Genomic DNA, 23,172 nt, shown 5'->3' with positions numbered 1-23,172 from the left:
TGGTCTTGTGAACAGTCCTCCGACAGTTCCTAGCCCTTTCGGACCTGCCGCAGGGTACGGCACGAAGCGGCAGGCCGGATGGAGGCCAGGGCAGCGAAGACTGGAACATGGATTCGGACGAGACTCAGGAACAACGTAGACTCAGGCATAGACGTGGACTCAGGACGAGGTGCAGGGTCCATAGACGTGGACTCAGGCAAAGACGTGGACTCAGGACGAGGTGCAGGATGCATAGACGTGGACTCAGGCAAAGACGTGGACTCAGGAATGAGGTGTAGAATGCATAGGCGTGGACAGGCATAGGCATGGACTCAGGACTGGATGCACAGAGGTAGAATCAGGAACGAGGGCTGAAGGTAGACAAGGGCACTGACCCTCAGGGCGCCCTACTCAGGCCACCCGCGGGACTGAGTCGCGGACCACCCTGTCCCATGCGCGCCCTACACAGCCCTGGAAGGCTGGTCACGGACCACGCTGAGAGCGGGAGAATGCAGGAGAGATCCAGGCGAAGCAAACTCCGATGCTGGGATACTGACATCCGAAGTGCCATCGGCTGGCAGGAATGGAAGCTCCAGAGCACAGGGACGAATCCCACCTGTTGGCCACTCCAGGGCCCAACAGGCCAGAAGGCTCAGGAGCCAGACGAGATGAAGGGCAGAACATATGGACTGGGTAGGAACAGGATCTGGCACCGACATCTAGGTAACAGGAAAGAAGCTGGTTGCTGCACACCGGCAGCCAAAGCAGGATTCGCTGCACTCCTGGCAGCTCAAGGCAGGTAGAAGCATCAGGATCAGGAACAAGGATATCAGGAACATCAGGACTGGAACACATATACTGGAATAGGAGACACACCTCTGGGCTGGAACATGGACATCAGGAACATCAGGACTGGATCAAGAGACAGACCTTGGGACTGGAACGGCAGGCAGACATCAGGACTGGAACACTGAAGACATCAGGACTGGAACAAGTTGACAAGAAGCTTCAACAGGAAACATGGAACACTGGACCTTGCAGAAGGCTGGAATACAAGGCATCTCCTGGAACGAGGAACTCAGGAGTAACCAACTCCTTGCGAAGGCAAAGATACACTGAAAGCTGAGCCCTTTAGTAGGGCTGAGGTGGACAACGCCCAGGGAGGGGTCAGCAGGGGGCCACACCTGGCTGGCCCTTGAAGAGAAGCAGAGAGGAGCGCGCTCGCGCCCTAGGAGGCTGGAGAGAAGAGCTGGAAGCTGGTGGCATCCTCAGCCACGTGGAGGGCCCAAGGAAGCCGTGGAGCAGCCCTGGACTGGAGCTGGGTGAAGGCAGTTCAGTGGAGCAGCTCCCAGCTGCACGGACAGAAGCAGAGAGAGGCAAGGCTGGCTGCGGGGGAAGGGCTGACTGCAGGAACGGCTCCATGCCGTGAGGACAGCCCCAGGAGGAGAGGTAAGACTGCAGGGAGAGTAGAGAGCTGTAGGCACCGGCATAGAGAAGTGCTGGCTGCAGGGAACTGTGAGAGACTGCAGGCACTGGCAGGGACGGCTTCCCTGCTGGGCAAGGACCCGGGCTGAAGCAGGCACTGGGAGAGACGGCCTGCTTGCTGAAGGTCCCGGGATCGCAGCAGCACGTCGGGGAAAGGCAGAGACAGCAGCCGAGGAGCAGACCGCATGGCAAGAGCTGTGGGAATGGCCCCAGCTGATTCAGGGAGAAAGAAGCAGCCCGGCTGGCTGTGGCTGTAACAAGGTAAGAGTCTGCACACGCTTCTTGTGGGCAGGAGCGTAACAATTAGGTTAGTTTATATTCCATCTAAGATTATAGAAACATATCTAGAACAAGGATGAGGCCAATTGACATTCCAACTAAGATTATAGAAGTATTCTTAGAACAAGTGTAAGGTTGCTAATGCTGGCAAATTCCAAGCAATTATTTGCATATGAGACAAGGATTAATTAACTTGGAGAATAAAAGGAAATTACCATACAGCCATTCAGATTATTTGTTTATAATAGAAAGCCAACCATAGAAATTTTGACATATATGTCACCTAGTTTAGGAGTTGGAAATATACAACTGAAATTTAATATAATGCTGGTTATCAGTAAAATAATCTGAGAGGGAGTTTATGCTAGTGTCTTGCCTGGCACTCTTCCTCTCCATAAGGTACCTTATTATTTATATTATAGTAGTTAATACCATCTTTTTCTCTATAGCTAGTGGCTTTAAGCATTCTTATTTTCAATGAACAACAGCAATAGTGTAGAGACAGGATAGATTGCTAACTAATATGGCTAGTTTATGTGTGCTGTGTAACTATTGTTGTAACTAAGAAAGAACATTATCCAGTCTACCTCTTGATAATCTTTCCAGTGTCATAGTTTAGAAAGAATGTAACCTCTTAATTATTTGATCATATATTACAGTATATTTTCAGTTGGTGCAGGTCAAGTGAGCCATGTTTTCAATTGGCGTCAAAATTTCAAGTCATTATTTATGCTTTGCAGATGGAGAGAAGTGAGTTCGATAGATCCAGTACTACTGCTTTGAAGGCTCTAGACCTTGTTTTTCTCATGCTGTTTCTAAGAATGAGATCACTAGTTGTTGTGTTTGGTTTAATCACAGATTTTTTGTGAGATGATATTCTTTTCTCAGTCAAGTATGTTGGGCCAATGTTCTTGATTGCCTTGAAAGTGAGGGATATAATTTCTAAATTTAATACAAAGAGAAATTGAGAACCGATGCAGGGACTCAGTTTGAGGGGCACAAAATAGTAAAATGCCTTCCAGGATCCTTAGGCAGAAATACAAACCAAATTGTCAATACAATTTTCAAAACAACTTACACGTATCTAACCCGGTTTTATGTGCATAAGTGTTTTTTTGAAAATAGTCCTGGCAGATTTGTATATGAACATGCGTATGTAACCAAATTATTGTAAATTCATACTTTTATATGCACTCTTGCTAATTGTTCCAGGTGGGAGAGATTATGTGCATACTTTTGGATTTTCAAAAGTATGCACATAAAAGTTAGGAACTTCTAGCAATACTTCCTGAGTGTAATTTGTGTGCATACTTAGGGGACTTTACCCAAGTATTTTTAATTTTATACACATAAAATCATTTTCAAAATTATCAGTAAAGTTGTTTGTGTAAGAGCTATGCTAAGCTATTTAGCTTTTATCTACTTTTTGCCATTCAAAGACCAAAAACAATTAAGACCAAAAGAGGGTTAAGATATTTTGTGTGTGTTAAGGCCTTTCAAAAGTCAATACTTTTGTTGTGGGAAAGTATGAGAGCTGGCTCCTGGAGAGATGATTTCCCCATCCACCCCAGGCATATAATTTCATATATAGACCGGTGCCTAAACAAGAAAATTTGGAGTTTACTGCAGTTCAGTACACCACTTTAACACATTTAGTTTTAGAAAGCATTAATATGCTGCTAAACATCTCTCCATCGTACTGAATTATTTTGAGGTTGTGATAACTTCTACATGACCAACATAAAAACTATCTAAAAATGTTGGTGCTCTTGAGCTTTTGAGACTATATAGGTCTCTTCTTCAGATTTATCCAGCTGTATAATTAATTCAGGTGGGCTGTGGTTATATCCATCTCTTAGTGAGCATAGTTTTTCTATTAAGGGTGGAATTTTGTTAGATTATTTTATGTACATATATTTTTAAATACAGTATATCACACTTGTTATTGAACTTATTATATTTTTGCTGAAAAGCATCTTAGGTCATTTTCAGCTCTGGACTTAGGTACAGCCTGTGTTAAGAATATAAGAACATAAGAAATAGGGATGTGCAAAGCCCTAACCTTTCGGTTCGGGCTTTGTTTTTGGCCCACTGCGGGAAATATCATATTTCCCATGGTTTTGGCCTTTGAAATTCGGGGAGCGGGGGGGGACCCGAATTTCAGGTTAGCGCGCACTAATGGGGTTAGTGTGCACTAACTCCTCACTAGCGCGTGCTAACCCAAAAACAAATTTTTCTAGAAATTTGGGGAAACATTTGTTGGGGTTTTGGGGTCCCCGAACCAGGACGAATACACATCCCTAATAAGAAATGCCATTATGGGTTAGGCCAAAGGTCCATCAAGCCCAGTAAGTCAGGTTACAAGTACCTGGCAGGATCCTACAGAGTAGATATATTCCATGCTGCTAACATCCAGGGATTATCCATGGTCTATCTCTAGCGGATAATACAAAAAGAAAGCAAAAGCTATGGATGTTATTTGCTGAGTGACAAAGGATGGACTTTGTCGGTTGCTATGCTGATACAGAAGTGAATCCCCTGAGGCAGGACTTTGTCCGAAACACGATCGTGTCGGGATTAGGACACTCAATGGATGAGTATTCAGGTTTTTCTCGTATCTTACATCTTGAAATATAGCAAACTGAGAGCCAAAGTTGGCGTTAGGAATTTGGAGTTCATCAGCACGCTTGGGACATCAATTTTATTAAATTTATAAAATTTCAAAAATATATATAAAAGTTTTTAAATTAAATTAAGGTGACCCTATACCATACTAGAGTCTGTGGTGGATTACAGACCCTTGGAGTAAGGGGCCTACAAAAAATTGTTTTGGCTATACTATTGTGTTAAGTTAATATTAACCAGTTGAACCACAATTGTAGAGTTGTTGTATACAAATCTAGGTGACTGGAATACACTTGTTGTGTTTGGGGTATTATTTGTGGCTGATAGCCTTTGCCCATATTATGTCACAGGGGCTACCGGTGCCATTGGTCAGCCCCTGTCACATGGTAGGAGCACAAGATGGCACCGATGGCCATGTGACAGGGGCTGATCAATGGTACCGGTAGCCCCTGTGACATAGAAGGTCAAAGGCTATTGGCACCATTTTGAAACCAGCACTGAGGGTGTGAGTGCAGGGGATTGCTCTCGGATCCCCTGCTGGACCACCAGGGAGTTTTGGTAAGTCTTGGAGGGGGGGGGGTTGTTTAAATTGGTTTATTTAGGTGGCAGAATAATTCGGCGAAGATTCGTGTATTCGTGGGGAATCACGATATGTTTCGCTTCCCCACGAATACAACGAATATGGCCACATCCGTTGCGGATTGCCAATACGTAGGGACCGAATGCACACCCCTAGTGGAGGAACAGGGAAGAATATGCAGGTTCTGGTTATGGTGAAGGGAAATAGGAAGGAAGGCAGCTGCAAGGGTATGGGGATATAGGGAAGTAGTCAGGAGAAGGTGGATGGAAAGGCCATATTCCACCAGGCGTCGCATGCCGTGCGTCGCTCGCCGAAGGGGTGCGCCAAAGGGGCACTCCCCTTTGTGCACCCCTTCGTGCAATCTTTTGTGCTACGCTTATTTTAATTCCCTTAAGTTTTTCCTTTGTTAATTAACCTTTTTCATAATGTTTAGAAATCTCTTGTTTATTACATATGTTCAATGTATTTGACTTAGGAAACCTATTTTCCTGCATACTCTGTTTTTAATGTAAACCGATATGATTTGTATCTGATACAAGAATGTCGGTATATAAAAATTCTAAATAAATAAATAAATAAATAAATAAAAAGGTTCCAGGAGAAGAAAGACAGAAGACGAAGCAGGAGTTGGGGGGGGGGGGGGAGGGAAGGAGAGGACAAACAGATGATAGAGATGAAGGCAGAAGGGTAGGGAAGGGGCAGGGAGAAGGATGAAACATCAGTCAGGGATGGATCCTCAACGGATGACCCAGAGGGAAGTGGCTATGGAGGCAGAATCAGCTCTATATTCCAGGAGATTATCAGAAGATTCATGCAGTTTGATTTACTGGGGATAAGAATAACCTTCTCATCCAGTTGACAGTCATGGAAAACTATAGTGTCCTCTACAGGAAGGATTCCAATAAGAAGCCCACAATAACAAAGGAGAAGATCTGGTAAGCTATTGCAGTAGCAATCTGCAGCCTGGGATTCTCCAGAAGTACCATGAGCAGTATATGCACAAGTACGTGATATTAAGGAAAAATTGAAAAACAGTCTTACCATTATCAAATAACACCTCCAAGGCAGAGAAGGACATTGTTATGCTTGTCACCCTGACTCCTATGGAGGAATGATCCTAAGGTCTTTAACTTTTCTGCCTGGAGTCTAACATACCCAGCATGTTCAATAGTGTTCGACTGAATTGCTCAGTCTATGAATCTCCTTGAGGGTAATACGGGTAGTGCCTGATTTCTTGACACCACAAATCTGAAGCATTTCTTTAATTAGGCGATTGTCAAAGTCTTATCCTTGACCTGAATGGATACGGTTGGGGAATCCATAATGGACAAAGTATTTGTCAGTGACTATTAGGATGTTACTAACACTGCAGCTATAATTTTCTAGACATAGGAAATCATGCAGACCAGATCAAGAGAGCTTTTACTGGTGATATTAGTTGAGAGGGAAGCTCTAGTGATAGTGATAGTGATAGGGTCTTTTGTAAAATGCATTTCCCACATATGCTTCCATACCTGCAGACAACTGAGACCAGTACAAGTTGGCTCTCACCAGTTCAGTGTGTCTGATATGATCATGCCAGCTCCTCAGTACACGTCTATGGAACTTCTGGGGCAATATTAGCTGTTATTTTGAATTAGACCCAGGGTCTTGTGTGATTCAATATAGCAAATCTTCTGACATCACTATGCGATCTAACTCTCAGCAACAAGGGGACATCGGATTGCTGCAACACCATAAATGTAGCAGGCCTGTGGTACTTCGCTTGCCAAAGAGCAGAAATGCTGGAGTCACATTTCTGAGCATATTGTAGATCAGATTTCCATATGGAGAGCAACCTTTCCCCCTTTAAGCTAGCAACTTTGATATATACCACTGGTAACATGGTGACAGATGTGCCGAATGAAAACATAGCTTCTGCTTCATCGGGGGGGGGGGGGGGGGGGGGGGAGGGGGGACCACTGTATGCAGTAGTCAGACAGTTTATCCCCATCTCTCTGGCAGGTTTGTCTGAAATGGAAATATAGATCTGGCCCACTTTTGATAAGGCCAAAAGTGCTCTCTAGGGCTCCTAGACAACTCCTCAGCTGTGGCTAGTGGATCTTTGGCCTTTACTGCCCTGTAGATCTCCAAAGCCGGTCCCCTGAGACACTCTCCTAACCAGCATCCCTTCTCCACCGCAGAGCAATCCAACTCAGGGAGCATCTGGGTAGCTCTCTCAATCCAATTTTCATAATAATCTTCCTTTCCAGGGACAGGTATCTTACTGGAAAAAGTTCCTAATAGTTTGTAAAAACTATGGTTGGTCTGGGACTTTTGTGCTGCTTCAATTACTTTGCCAGCAGCCAACATTAAAGATGCAGGATTTTGTGGAGCAGTTTGTTAGAGAAAATATTTCTTTTAAGCTCTGTAACTGTTTTTCCCTTCTTTGAAAGGAAATCAATGAGCTCTTTTATGAAAGTGTGGCTGCCTGCTTTCAAATCCCGTTACTGCTAATCCAGGCCCCGCACTAGAATTTTCCAAGGAGTGGCTCCTTCTATGAATTTTATCTCTTTAAGTAGCATCTTGACTGAGTTAGTGTGATGGTAGACATAAAAGGCATTAAGTTCTCCTGTTTAGGATCACAGGTTCGTCCTATCATGTTCTACACTATCCAAACCAGTGGCTTCTTCTATTAACCTGATCAGAATCTGAGAGGGTGACGAATGGAAGACCACCTTTAACATCCGTGACAGACACTTGAATGCTTAGTGATGTCCTTTGGGTTATGCAACACCCCTGCAGTCTTTCTAATTTATGGTAAACGAGAATCTATGGGACCTTCTCTACTCCTATGTGGTAGTTTATCTGGATGATATTCTAGTCTTCTCAAAGTCTTTATTGGAGAACTGTCATCATGTGAACAGGTCCTCCAGAGACTCTATGAGAGCCACCTCTATGCCAAGTTAGAGAAGTGTACCTTCAAAAAGGAAGAACTTCCTTTCTTGGGATATTTACCTCTCGTCAAGGCCTCTGTATGGACCCAGATAAATTAAAAGCCATACTGGTGGCCCCAGCCGGTGGACCTTAAAGTGCTACAGTGCTTCTTGGGGTTCACAAATTACTATAGATAATTTATCCATGATTACTCCACGATTACTCCTCCTTATCTGCACAGCCTTAACTAAAAAGAGCTTGGTCACAAAGAACTAGACTACAGACGCCATCCAAGCTTTTAATTACCTTGACCCATGTCTACACCATCCAGATCTGTCCAAGCCTTTCATCATGGAGGTATATGCTGTCCTCCTACAGTATAACCAAAATGGTACACTCATGACCTTCTCCTACTTTTCAAAGAAATTCTCTCTGGCAAAGTAAAATTATACCATTGGAAATCGGGAGCTGCTAGAAGTCAAGCTAGCTTTGGATGAATGGTGACACATGCTGGAAGGAGTCAAGCACCCAGTAACTATCTATATGGATCACAAGAACCTACAGCATCTAGCCTGCTGTCATTTTTTAAATTGGTTTGACTTTGAGTTGTGGTATAATCCCACTGAGAAGAATCAAAGAGCCAAATCCCTCTTATGTTCTTTGATACTGAGAACTCTCTGGAATCTCCATGGCATATCATTGACCTAGCAAAGATTGTGATTGCTGCCACATTCAAGGTTCCTCCTGGGAAGACCACAGTTCCCCAGCACCTATGCCAGAAGGTTCTTCAATGAGCCTATGACTCCTGCTTGGCAGGACCCCAGGTATTACCTGAACCTTGGTGAACCCACATGAAGACTGATGTAAAGCATTATGTAGAATCTTTCTCCACCTGTGCCATGAATAAAAGTGTGAAAGCATGACCTTGGGGGTTCTTATAGCTGCTGCCAACCCCTAAGGAACCCTGGACCCATTTGGCCCCTGACTTCATCAATGACCTCCCCCTCTCTGGTGGCAATATCACCATATGGGTGCTAGTGGATAGATTTTCATGCCCCTCCCGGTCTTCCCATCTGTGCCTGGACTGGCTAAATTCTTTGTCCATCACATTTTCTGGCTGCATGGCTTCCACTTCCCACCCTCTCAGACAGAGGGGTTCAAGTCACAGCCCGCGATTAGAAAGAATTGTGCAAGAAGTTGGGAATTACTTTGGATTTCACCTCAGTTTACCACCCCCAGAGCAATGAATGAACTGAGTAGGAAATCAAAGTCTCAAGACCTCTCTATGAGCCTACATGAAACAACGACAGGAAAACTGGGCATCCCTCCTCCCATGGGAGGAATTCTCACATAATAACCACGTGAACAGTTCCTCAGGGTCATCACCCTTCTGTATCATATTCAGATGCTACCCCCGTACATCCCAACCTGAAACGTGATTTGTGGATCCTTTTCCTATTGAGCAACAACTGGGCCCTGTGGCTTGCAAGCTCAAGCTACTGGCATCTTTACAAATTCATGATATTTTCCAAGTCCCAATGCTGAAGCTTATCATCCTCTCCTGACTGGGCAGTCTGCCCCTCCAGCCCCCTGAAGTGGCTATGGAAGAAGGCACTCAGTTCTTCACTATGAACATGACGAAAAGACCAATGCAAGCAGGGTTTCTGACAATTTGGCGATAATGTTCCTTGTCGCTAATTTCATTCAAAGTTTTTGACTAAACTCAATCATTTTGAAAATTTGCTTTTCAAATTGACCAAATGAAAAATTTGTCGGAAGGTGCTAAATAACAGAAATCCTCTTCATCCCAATTTTGTAACCAATTTGCCAGCCAGAGCCTGTCCTAGATATGGATTTCAGTTTTCAATAGGGATGTGAATCGGTTCCGGAATCGGTTCCTGTTTCGGCATTGGCCGGCTCCTGTCACATGGTAGGAGCACTGGATGGCCGCCGCCATCTTTAAAGATGGCCACCGCCATATTTAAAGATGGCCGCTGCCGTATTTAAAGATGGCCTCCGCCGTCGTAAAGATGGCCGCCACCATCTTTAAAGATGGCGCCGGCCATCCAGTGCTCCTACCATGTGACAGGAGCCGGCCAATGGCATGGATACCCTGTCACATGGTAAGGGTAAAGGGCCATCGGCGCCATCTTTATGAGTGGCAGCCGACGGCCCGAGAACAGGAGATCGCTGCCGGGACCACCACTAGACCACCAGGTAAATTTAAAATGTTTTGGGGGGCTCAGGAGGGTGGGGGAAGCTAAGGGGTCATTTTTAAAGGGTCGGGTGGGTTTTTTTTTTATCGGGCCATCGGCGCCATTTTTGAGTGGCAGCCAAAATGGCGCCGATGGACCAAGAGCGGGAGATCGGTCCCCGCACCCCCACTGGACCACCAGGTACTCGTAAAAAGCTTTGGGGGGGTTCGGGAGGGTGGGGGAAGGTAAGGGGTTAATTTTAAAGGGTCGGGCCTCACTAAAAAAAAAAAATAACGATGTGAATCGGAACCAATTCCGATTCACATCACCCACGATCAGATTTTTTCCCCCCTCTAGCCGAACCCGATCGTTAAGACGATCGGGCACACGATTCACATCTCTAATACTGGCATCTTTTTGAAGTGCAAGAAAACGCATGCTTTCTTTACCAACTTATAAATGTATGCACATATATTTTATGCATGTATTAATTGTATTGGCATGAAATAACCCAGAGTTATACATGGAGGCATATTTTTTAAAAAGAAAGAGCCAGATTTTATAACATGCGCGTGGCCGTAGATTTGTTCACGCAACCCGGCACGAACAAATCTATGCCCGATTTTATAACATGCGCGCGCAGCCATAAAATATATGTGCATACATTTATAAGTTGGTAAAGAAAGCATGCGTTTTCTTGCACTTCAAAAAGATGCCAGTATTAGAGATGTGAATCGTGTGCCCGATCGTCTTAACGATCGGGTTCGGCTAGAGGGGGGAAAAAATCTGATCGTGGGTGATGTGAATCGGAGCGGCCTCGGAGGAAGCTTTCCTTCCGCCCCCTCCCCCCCGCACCTTCCCCTCCCTTCCCCTATCTAACCTGCCCCCCAGCCCTAACTAACCCCCCCCCCAACCTTTATTGAAGAAGTTACGCCTGCCTCCAGGCAGGCGTAACTTGCGCACAGCGGCGCACACCGGCTCTCCATCCCCCGGCCCGGTGGCTGTTACGGAGGCCTCGGTCCCACCCCCGGGCTGGCACCCTGCCCATAGCCCCGCCCCCGGAACGCCCATTTTTCAAGCCCCGAGTCTTATGCGCGTCCCGGGGCTTGCAGGGGTAGGTTTTCGGGGGTTGTGCGTGTATCTTACGCACGCAACCCTTTGGGGTAGATTTTCAAAGTGCATACTTTGCTTATGAAAAATACTTACTTGTGCGCAGTTGGCTGACACCTCCACAAATTCACCTAAACCTCCATCAGTTAACCCACCAGACCCTCCAGCATGTCACCCTAACTTCCCACCTCTTAACCCACACCTCCCACCCAAAAACTGCAGCAACAGAAAAGTGTGATTTCAATTCCATGACTCAATGAACAGGCGTGGAAGCGTGAGGCTAAGTTTGGAAATGTTCGCGCATATGCCGCTTGCAAAACTATAACTTGTGCAGAACTTCTCAACCCCACGCCGAAACCCTCCGAAATTGCCCTTTGTTTTTCTTTTTACACTGATGCGTGACACTGCTAGTATGTGCAGACTTCGAAATCTTGCAAAATTCTACTCCCGCAGGTACATGCTAGTTAAGAGGGTCACTTCCAATTTTATACATGTAAATGTTTTAATGTTATTTTCATGACTGATGAAGAAACAACTTTTCAAGTATAAATTATATACAAAGTTATATCCTTGGTTAAAACCAATAACTGTTTTCCTTCTCTCTGGCTTTTTTTTTCCTGAGAAGATGGCAAGTGGTTACCAAAGTTAAAATAAAAACAATGCAGACCCTGAATTGAACTCTGAGTATGTTATGTCTGCATTAGGGTTAATGTAAATACTTTAACGCCAATACAATATGCTTTAAGACCCTGGAGATGGAATAGGTTAACACAGGCTTTAGCAAATGTTAAATAATACTCGCATTAGCAGCAATGCTTAACAGACAGAACCTTACATTTTTGTACTTATATATTTTCCATTTATAACTTAAAACTACAACCTATCTAGCAAAAATTATCTCTTCAGATTACACAATCTAAAAAAGGATTTTGCATCCAATTTAGCCTCTTCCTTTTAAACCTTAAAAATAGAATTCAAAAATTTTTACCTGTCTATGCAGCCAAGAATCACTTTCATCTTCATGTTTCTGAAATGAAACAGTATAATTAAAGGCTTTGTCATCACTTTCTGTTCTGCAAGATGTAATATACTGTGAAACAATGATTTAATACAACTATAAAACTATTCAGTTGTCCTACATTGTCCCCCATTTTGCATTTATAGGAAAATGCTAGATCTATCTGGCCCCTGGTAGTTCCTCTTTGTAGTAAAGCATAGTGCAATATTCTAGTGATCCCAGACAAAAATAGGACTAATATATAATATAATTCAGACCACAGAGACCTATGTGGACTTGAAAGCTCAAATAAATCATCTTTGGACAATTTTTAAGAGCTAGTCTGTCAAATTTACTTTGGGAGAGAACAGATTTAGCTCATATTTCATATAAAGATATCTACTGCAAATAAGGGATCACTAGAACACACATGGATGCATTTTCAGCATGGGAAAGAAAACCTGATTTAGGCCTAGATTCACAAAGCCGCGATATTAGGGATGTGCACTGCATTCGTCCAGGACGAATTAGGCAATTTCAATGAAATTGCCTAATTCATCCTGGTTCGACCACCCAGATAAACGAAGGGAATTTTCCAAAAATTTCAGGAAAATTCGTTTTTCGGGGTTAGTGCGCGCTAACCCCAAAATTCAGGACAGCCGAAAAAAAAAGGCCCGAATCGCGGGAAAACAAAATTTCCCTACGCGATATGGCTATAATCGCACAATTTTTTTGGCCTAAAAACTGCCCTGTTACAATGAGCTGCTTTGCATGGCATTTCTATGGCAAATCCATGCAAAGCAGTTCATAAATACCCAATCCTGTGCAAATAAAATAATGCAGCATGACACTAGTGTGTGTCTCTAATTATCCCGCAGTAAAATTTAAAGGGTTAGGCAGCCTGAAACTCACCCCCAAACCATAGTAAATGCCCGCCAGGGGTCTTTTTGAGACCCATCTGCCCCTCCTGCTGCCTGTATCGGCCTATCAGTTCTAAAGGGCTCTGATTCTGTAATAGGTTAAAGTCTCTGTTAATGGCAGTCAAAATAGCTTAGATGCTGGCAATTATCCATGTCAGACTCTGGTTCTTCTTCCATACTGGGGCAGCAGCTACAGCTGCTTCTTCCTCCTCTCTGTCCCTTTCTGGTAATAAAACTCCCTCTCTTATACTGCCTAACTGTCTGTAGCAGTAAAATTTCAGAGTCATCCTGCCTCAGCTGATTACTGTTATTCTGCCAAATGCTAGTTCTCAGGAATTCTGGGTAATGTAGTCCCACTGGTGGTCATCTTAGCTTTTTTCAGCTTGCTTATTCCCCAGCAGCTCTTTCCTGACCACCCTATATGTCCTTCTGTGCAGGGGCTAACCAACATTCTAGCGCATACCTTACAAATTACCAGGAAAGCCACACTGAGGAGAGACCATTTTCATGCTTTGATTGTAACTAATGTTCAGTCAGAAAGCAAATTTCACAAAAGTGCAAAATAGCGACCAAGAACAAAGGGATCGGTGTAATAGCAAAATTCTTTATTCTCACAGTATGTAAGCACGATCTGGCCGAGTTTCGCTCTGTCCATAGAGCTGCCTCAGGGGCTACTGTGCGAAGTGTTCTTTTTTTTCAAAACCGAACAGTGGTGATCTTATCCAAATTTCTGTCAATCCTTGACAGTGGGGTGTACACTCGTCACCTAGACATAAGTCTAGATGGCTGACGGTGCTAAGGGATTTCAAAGACGCGCAGTTCAAGGAACAAAGACGCTTAATAATGTGAGAAATCAAGGTGCTAACTCCAGCGCTTTCATTAGCTGGTATTATCGTGTTACAATGAAAGTGCCGGTGTTAGCACCTTGATTTCTCGCACCGGGTTGCACGAACAAATCTGCGCCCGCGTGCAGGTTTTAAAATCTGCCCCACTATGTCAACACTCATTAGCATATATTAGCTCTACAATCACCACAGTTGTACAAGTAGCAGATGGAGCCATAACTGATTTAATTAGCCATTCACAATTTCCCTGTGACGGAGGTATGTACATAACACGTGCATCGCTCCATCTTGACAGTTTGAAAGAAGCATATGCTTGTCTACCTGTAAGATCAATCACATTCCTCCTACTGAGATAAGCATTCCCACTCTGGCTGTCTTGGAGCTTCTCTCCAAACCCCCTCCCTCTATAGTATGTGGCTATACATGTTCTTGCCCTTTCCCTGGTTATCCATTGCTTTGCATGCCTGCTGCACCAGTCCTCAGGCGTTTGATACAATTCTTCTTCCACCTCATCCCTCGAGGTACATCTTAGGGGTTTTATGGTTTTATTGCATCCGTCGGTTGCAGAAGACTGCGACCTTTGTTGCTTGCCTCTCTCTTTTCCCTGCACCAGTGATTCTCAAGGCCATGGCGTCCTCAGCCTGCAAACGCCACCTTCCCTGGCATCCCAGGGACGACATGGACGATCCCATCCACCATCTTGAATCGAGGATTACCTAGGGCACGCGTGCGCGCGTGCCAAGCTCTCTCTTATCAACGTCATGGCGGGAACCTCGGGGGCGTCCCCTCCGCATAACGTCACCCACCAAATGTATTTATACCATCCAGCCTATGCTTCCTACGAGTTAGCAAGGACTTCCTTCTTGCTTATTCCACACCATTCGGAGATGCTTCGCTTCACTACTTGAACTGGTTCCTGAACTCCTGGACTTAAAACGCCTTAGGTACCCACTCCTCGGGGGCCTTGTTACGTTCTGGCTATCCACTCCTCAGAGGGCCTTCCTGCCTGGAGAATCCATCTATCCTTGTTTGGGATCCTGCCTGTTCAGCCTTGTGAGTGCCATCTTTCCATCTAGTGACAAATAAGATACCTCCAATGCAGGAATTTGAATGTCTTGTTCTAAATGCAAGTCTTTTGCTTTATTATTTTAAACTTTGAATGTTATTTTGTAAGTTGTCTTATACAATATTTTTATGTATGTGTTGCTATTGAAATGTAGGCATCATAGTTTATTATTTTAATGATCAGAAACAAAAGCAGAAGCAGCTCTGCTTTCTTTCACAGTTCACAAAACAGACAGTGATTAACTTACAGTTCAGCACTACTCACCTGCTCTCAAGGCTTCCATCTTTCCTAAGGGTCTTTCTTCCCTCTTCTGGCCTGGCTAGTTATTCTACCTCTGCAGGGAACCACCCTAAAACCAGAATTTTCTGCTATAGTCCTTGACATCGGATCCCAGATGGATCAGGTAAGTGGGGTCGCTTCCCCAGCGGATGCAGTCATTTTAAAGAAGAAAGAAGAGGTTGACGCTATGAGGCCTGGGCTACAACCTCCAGGCGGGGCCTTAGCATTGGGCCTGCACTTGGGCCATGAAGTCGGATCACCGACAGATCAGGTAAGCAGGGACTGGATTTCCTAGTCCTGATAAAATTTTTGGGGACCCAGCTGAGACCCAGTTGTCAGGCCTGGGCCTAAATGCCCACCCCTAGTTGGTGAGGAAGTGATAGAGCTCTTGTGTATGACAGGATAGATTATGCTCCACTGGCCAACAGTCCTAGCCTTGCTACCCTGTGTTGATGTGAGGAAGATAGTAGAACGGCTATGACAGCCGATAGGGTTTAAGGATTGCACGATGTGTGGCTAAGATCTTATGATTGTTCTCCCTTCATGAACATATCAGCTGTAAGTTAAGGATGGAGACTAAAGAAAATGTATGTTGGAGAAGGTATCATTAATATTTTGACATGTGCTGGCATTGCATACCAGCAGTTTCTTATGCTCTGCAGCTTGCAAGTCATTAACCATCATTCACATTTTTCTTGTCACTATACTATACTGTATTTGAGTGCTGGGATTTTCTTCATTAAATCCTGTTGAGTCACTGCAAATAAATGTTGAGAATAAGCAAGGCTTGAAATGTGAACAGCTGACTTACTTTTTGTCCTTAGTTCACACTGTCATTATTTACTCTGAAAGTTCACTGCCATTTCCCTGATTTTTTTTTTTTAATAGGCAAGTTTGCATGTCTAAAAAATGGAGAATGAGGATCATGCATATTGTAATAAGTCAGTCTATGCTTTGGAGGAAGTCTGCCCATAAATGTCTCATTATGGACAAATTACTGCCCGGTCCAGCCTCTGATGCAGCCTCTACTGAAGCTTTGAATCACATTTGTTTTATTCACTAACCCTACTGAAAACTATCCCCCCTCCCCCAGTCTCCTTTTCAGCCTCAATTTGGGTGAATTAGCCCCTTAGTGATATAAACATCAAGAAATATTTTCTGCCCAATTAATTGTGTTTGAAAGCTTGGTTTATACTCTCCATACAAATGACTGTGCATATGCTCAACCACATGGCACAAAGCAAAATGAATAGCAGCTTTACAATGCTAATCACATTGAGTAATTTAGCTGTGCACCAGCCAGTGGGAGCACAGCAGCCCTCTCTGGGGTTAAGACACCATACCCACATTGCCATAATGTACTTAGAAATGACAGATCAGAACTTATGAAATTAAAATTTGAGTTACGGAGCTACTTCATAGGGATTTCTTTTTTTTTGTCCAAATTAGGCTGCTGTAAGAAAAAAGTAATAATATGCTGCATATATTAAACCACCAGAGTGGTGAAGTTGATATAGTTTTATTCATTAAATATAGCCTTGTTATAATTGCAGTTTATATAACCATATGTGCTGTTAGAAATATCTATAAATAACTTGTAAAAATGTTCAGTGTGTGCCATGTGCTATCCCAATATAAACAGACTGCATTAATAAAGGAATAAATATGCAGCATGACGTTAGCTAGCTTTAGCTTATTTTCTCTCCACTTGACCTACTTCATGCACGTTTCCTTGAGGTTCTTTATGGCCAAATCTTACTTGCTTTGCAAGCTACAATGGAATGCAATGCTCATTGCAGCTACTGATTGGTAGCTGAATACCAGAGGGCCCGCAGCCTCCTATTTGCTTTTTTCACTGCTGCTGCACACTAAGCCGATGGTTTTAGTGATGCTACATTATGAAACCAAGAACCTTTTCCTGGGGGGATGACTCAAAATAAGGAACGCAGCATTGTGTATCGGTAAATAATCCTAACTACAGATATACAATTCTAAGAGTCATCTACCCAGGAAAAGGATCTTTGTGTCCTTGAGGAAAATAAATTGAAATCCCAACCTCAGTGTGTGACAGTGGCTAAAAAAGCAAATAGAATGTTAGGTATTGTCCAGATAGGAATAAAGAAAAAATCTGCGAATATCATAATGACTCTGTATAGCTCTATGGTATGACCGCATTTTAAGTACTGTTGGCAGTGATGATCACCCCATTTCAAACATATGGAGAACTGAAAAAGTTACACAGAAGAGCAATAAAAGGGGATCGAAGAAAGGGTATAAAGCTTAGCAGTCTTCTGCTTGGAGGTGACTGGGGAGATATGATAGAGGTTTATAAAGTCATGAGTGGAGTGGAACAGATAAATAATACAAGGACAAGGCGACCCTCCATGAAATTAAAAGAAACTGGAGACAGTAATTTTTTTCACTAAGGGTCTGATTTTCAGCAGCATTTACACGCTTACAAATGTGTAAATGCACATTTCCCATGAGAGTCTCCTTTTGAAAATTGCTACAATATATGCCATTGAATTGTCCATAGGATTTAACTATGTAAGTGCACTTTACAAGGGTAAATGGCTTTTGAAAATTGCTACAATAGTATGTTACATTTACAGATGTAATTCCTTTTGAAAATTACCTCCTATATGAACAATGAAACTGGAGAATAGCTGCCTTAAAAAGGGCTTTGGACAAGTTCTTGGAAGAAAAGTCCATAAACAATTATTAGCCAGGTAGACTTGGGAAAAGCCACAAGAAATGGATCTACTCTTTGGGATCTGCCAGGTACTTCCTAGAGATCTGGATTGGCCATTGTTGGGGGCAGGATGCTGAGCTTGATGGACCTTTGGTCCGACCCAGCATGACATTTCTTATATTCTTATGTATTTTTTTCATTGCATTTATCTGCAGTAGATAAAGGGGATTGCCTTGCTGGGTCCCCAAACACCAGGGCCAAACTCTCCACTTGTGATAGAGAGAGCAAGAGGCAGCCCTCTACCAGACTGTTACAGGACCTTTCAGCATGGGCAGGAGCTGTTGTCAGAAGACATCTCTCTCTCTCTCATGGGCTGTGGGTGCTGCTTTCATAATGGCCCCAGACCCAACTAACTCATGTTCTGGAAACCATTTGTGACACTAAACCTAAACCTTATGCACAATAGGTAGCTGCACTGCTGCTGAGCTATTGGGCTAGCACGGGGCTGTATTGGGAATATTTTACACGTCAGAGGTCATACCAAAAGTTCCGTATTTTCTGAATGTACAGTACTGAAGTACAGATCTCATAGATAAATGAAATAGGCATCAAGAATTGTGCACTAAAATGGTTTGATTCCTACTTAAAAAATAGAACCTTCAAAGTAAAATATCTTGGTAAAGAATCCCAACCAATTGATCTCCAATACGGAGTATCCTCTCTGTCAGCAACCCTTTTTAATATTTATATGCTCCCACTATGTAGAATTATATCTGGCTTTGGCCTAACACATTTTATCTATGCTGACGACGTTCAGATTTTAATTCCTATCGAAAAATCTATTGAATTAACTCTTAAACTCTGGGATATATATCAATCTGCCATTGAAAAAGTTTTAACACAAATGAACCTTTCCCTAAATAAAAATAAAATGAAATCCAATACATCTCCCCTAAATTAAGCAAAGCAAAGGAACTTGAAATTCAAGACGCCGCCAAAAATTACCCCATCTCCCTAGAAGTAAGAGATCTAGGGATCTTCATAGACTGCGAATTCACAATGAAATCATGCGTTTAAAAAATTATTAATGATGGTTATTTTAAATTAAATGTTCTTAAGAGAATAAAACCACTCCTATTCCCAAAAGATTTTAGAACAGTTTTGCAAGCACTTGTTTTATCAAAACTAGACTACTGCAATTCTTTATTTCTAGGACTACCAGCAAATGTCACAAGACCATTACAACTTCTACAGAACTCAGCGGCTAGACTTTTAACAGGAACTAGAAGATCAGATCATATTACCCCAATATTAAAGGACCTTCACCGGTTACCTGTTAAATACAGGACTCAACATAAAATCCTGTCCCTAATTCACAAAACGCTCTACAATAAAAAAATTGAATGGTTAACCTCATCACTTCATTTCCATACCCCTTCAAGAACTTCCAGATCAGCAGGTACAGGATTGTTACCCATTCCTTCCCCAAAAATTGCACATCTAAATAATGTTAGAGAAAGAGCTATTTCTATTGCTGGGCCCCATCTATGGAATTCTATTCCGCAGGAGCTAAGATTGGAAACAGACTCAAAATTATTTAAAAAGGGAATAAAAACATGGCTATTTAAACAAGCCTACCAAGAGCTACTTACTTAATGATTTTTGGACTACTGAATGTATGTCAAGATAATGTATATTTTTTTTAATTTATTATCTATCCTCTAACTATACTGCCTCTCTGTCAGCTTAAATTTTATGATTATTTATCTTACTATTTTATTTTAATTCTTTATTTTATTTATATTATAAAATTATGTATTTACTTCCTTTTCTCTTTTGGAAATGCAAATATTTTTAAATGAATATTTGCTATCTACTGTAAAACGGTTTGATATGTTCGCATGAAAAATTCGGTATATAAAAATTATTAAATAAATTAATTAACTAGATCAGTTTTCCTGCATGGGCATGGCATTACTATGCACTTTTAAACAAATGTTACTTGAAACAAAAATTTCAATTTCAATTTATTTTTATATACCGAAGTTTCAGATGCTCATTGCCGTGTTACAATACAATGATTGCGCAATAGAATAAAACACAAGCTTATGCTTCCTCCTTTCTGCTGCTGGCCAGAACCATGGACTATGGTTCTCCATGAGCTCAGCAGTAGGACAATCGGCAGACAGAAGAACCAGAGCAAAAAAGAGAAAATATGCATTTTAAATTTTATTTTAATATTTATCACTAATTAAATCTAAAGTGCACAGTTTTAAAACAGAATACTTGCAGCAGCCTATTACCAAGGTATTCTCTGGTAACTCTTAGGGATGTGCATTTGTTTGAAATGACAGACAATGTTGTTGAGAATGGCACAGATCTTTACTCCCCTACCTCCAACCCCCAACCCCCTTGGTTGAAAAATTGCCCCTGGGAGCTGACCCTCCCCTCACCTGCCACTCTCACCCTAGCCCACTTCCCAACCTCCCCTAGACTTATTGGGCCCAATTTTCAGAACTGGCCATGTAGTCAGATAGACGGATAGGCCGGATAGACTTCTCCAGCAAAGTTACGATGTATATACAGTGGCACAACAAAGCTGTTGAATATATGCGTATATGTGCACACTTCACCAGATGAGTCTACTTGGCTAAGTTTACACCAGCTCTATGTAGTGTCCAATATTCAAAGGGGCGGATTTTAAAACCCCCGCGCGCGCCGGCGCACCTATTTTGCATAGGCCGCCGGTGCGTGCAGAGCCCCGGGACGCGCAGAAGTCCCGGGGCTTCCTGAAAGGGGCATGTCGTGGGCATTGCCGAATGACACAGCATTTGGGGGGCGTGATGCGGCATTTGGGGGCAGGCCCGGGGGCGTGGCGCCGGCCCGGGGGCATTCCGGGGGCATGGCCGCGCCCTCCGGAACAGCCCCCGGGTTGGGTCTTGGTGCGCCAGCAGCCTGCTGGCACGTGCGGATTTACATCTGCCTCCGGCAGGCGTAAATCCATGGATAAAGGTAGGGGGGGGGGGTTTAGATAGGGCTGGGGGGGTGGGTTAGGGAGGGGAAGGGAGGGGAAGGTGAGGGGAGGGCGAAAGAAAGTTCCCTCCAAGGCCGCTCTGATTTCGGAGCGGCCTTGGAGGGAACGGAGGCAGGCTGCGCGGCTCGGCGCGCACAGGCTGCCCAAAATCGGAAGCCTTGCGCGCGCCAATCCTGGATTTTATAAGATACGCGCGGCTACGCGCGTATCTTATAAAATCCAGCATACTTTTGTTTGCGCCTGGTGCGCCAACAAAAGTACGCGATTGCGTTATTTTTTAAAATCTACCCTAAAGTGCGTTCAGCGAAATTTAGTCGGATAAGAAGGACTTATCCACCTAAGTAGCAGCAGCTGACTATGCACCTACGTTCAGCGGCTGCTGTTTAGCCGTTTAAGTCCATTAAACAGCTAAAGGTTACATGCACAAAAAGAAGGCATATACTGGGCAGATCGGGGGTGGAGTGAACAGCTATATAACTTGTATGACTAACTACCGATATTCAGAGTTAGCTGCATAAGTTTACATCTAAGTTTAGACGCCCCATAGAACAGGCCTAAACTTAGCCAGGTAGACTTATCTGGTGAAGTGCACATATATTTATTTATTTATTTATTTATTTTTAATTTTTATATACTGATGTTCCTGTATAGAATACATATCGCACCGGTTTACAGAGAACTGAACTGTCGCCTCAGGGGCGGATACATTGAAACAATGGTTGAAACTGAAACTTACAGAGAACCCAATGGAATGCAATTCAAAACATGATTAGCAAAAAGAAGTACAATTCAATAGCGTGTATAGTCAGCAGCTTTGCCTTGCCACTGAATATACATTATAAATTAGCCAGATAAATTCTATCTGGCTAAGTTACTTACATGGCCAGCTCTGAATACTGGGCCCTGGACATCTAAACGGAGACGTAAACTTATGTGAGTAATTCTGAATATCGGTAGTTAGCCGTATAAATTATACAGCTAACTCACTCTTCCCTCAATCCTCCCAGTATATGCCTACGTTTTGTGCATGTAACTTTTAGCCTTATAAGGGACTTATACGGCTAAGCGGTGGCCGCTGAACATAGATGTATATTCAGCAGCTGCTACTTAGCTGCATCAGTCCCACTTATCTGGCTAAATAGCGCTGAATGTGTTTTGAATATTGGGCCCACCAAATCTGTCCTGCAGAGAGAACTACTCTCTGGAGGTGGTGGCCGCCATTTTCCAAAATGGGTGCCGGCAGCCCAAGTCATGTGACAGGGGCAAAGGCCTGGCTGGTGGCATTTTGGAAAATGGCAGCTGCTGAGTCCAGAGTGTAGGGTTCACTCCAGGCCTCCACTAGACCAGCACGGCAGATTTGGCAAGTCTAGGTGGATCAGGAGGGTCGTCTCGCTCCTTGTTTTGGGGGAATTGCAGCCTCCTTCCAGAGTCCTTGAAACTGTTGTGGTGGTCAAGGCTGATTGGATTTTTTTTTCCATTTTTCTTTTTTTCTTAGAGTTTGCAAAATAGTGCACATGATCCACAAATAGTGCTCACTAGTATATTTTCTAGAACCTGAAAAAAAGAAAAATAAATGGATAAAACCCTGAATGAAACAAAAATTTGACCTCATATGTCATGAAGCAAGTCATGACATTTTTGGCTTGCACACAATATTGCCATCACTTTTCTAAACCAAAGAGGGCAGCTTGTAAATATTCTAACAGGAATAATACTTCAGGGTTCACACCCTCTGCTTTAAAAAAACATATTTGGGACTTTTTGGAGCAACCATTATAAAAGGAAAAGACCTTTTTTTGAGTGGACCTTTCACGTACCTTCACGCAGACTCCAGTGGTGGCATCACAGAGGGTCAGGATCGAAATGTTCTGTGCCCTGTTTAACCAGTTAACTGCCACTTTGGTACTGGTTGCCCATTTCACCATTGTCACATAATATTCCCTAAATTAAATAAATAAATAAATAAAAAGCATGCCTTTTAATAACTGAACAGTGTTTCAGTATTATTTAGCTGAGCAATAATTGTATATTCTAGGGGTGTGCATTCATTTTTCAAATGTTTCACCATGTGTCATTTAAAAACGAAACGAAAAGAAAAGCCCAGTGAAACTTGTTGGGTATGTTGCTTGCTAACCCACTCCAGAGCTGTCAACATAAAACACTTAATCCC

General features: G+C 43.2%; 1 protein-coding gene across 1 annotated transcript in view; it reads right to left on the bottom strand.

Annotated features, from left to right (window-relative positions):
• Positions 1-23,172, bottom strand: part of DPP6 (dipeptidyl peptidase like 6) — a 1,747,714-nt gene that overhangs the window by 175,031 nt on the left and 1,549,511 nt on the right. Inside the window, exons 11-12 of the mRNA XM_029588457.1 lie at positions 22,820-22,943; positions 12,158-12,196 (exon numbers count right to left, since the gene is read on the bottom strand). Coding sequence (XP_029444317.1) covers positions 12,158-12,196; positions 22,820-22,943 — 163 coding nt within the window. The remainder of the gene's footprint in view (positions 1-12,157; positions 12,197-22,819; positions 22,944-23,172) is intronic.

Source organism: Rhinatrema bivittatum, chromosome 2 (genome assembly GCF_901001135.1).
Source record: "Rhinatrema bivittatum chromosome 2, aRhiBiv1.1, whole genome shotgun sequence".
Taxonomy (NCBI): domain Eukaryota; kingdom Metazoa; phylum Chordata; class Amphibia; order Gymnophiona; family Rhinatrematidae; genus Rhinatrema; species Rhinatrema bivittatum.
The sequence above is the reverse complement of the archived record's forward strand: the minus strand, read 5'-3'. Positions and strand labels throughout refer to the sequence as shown.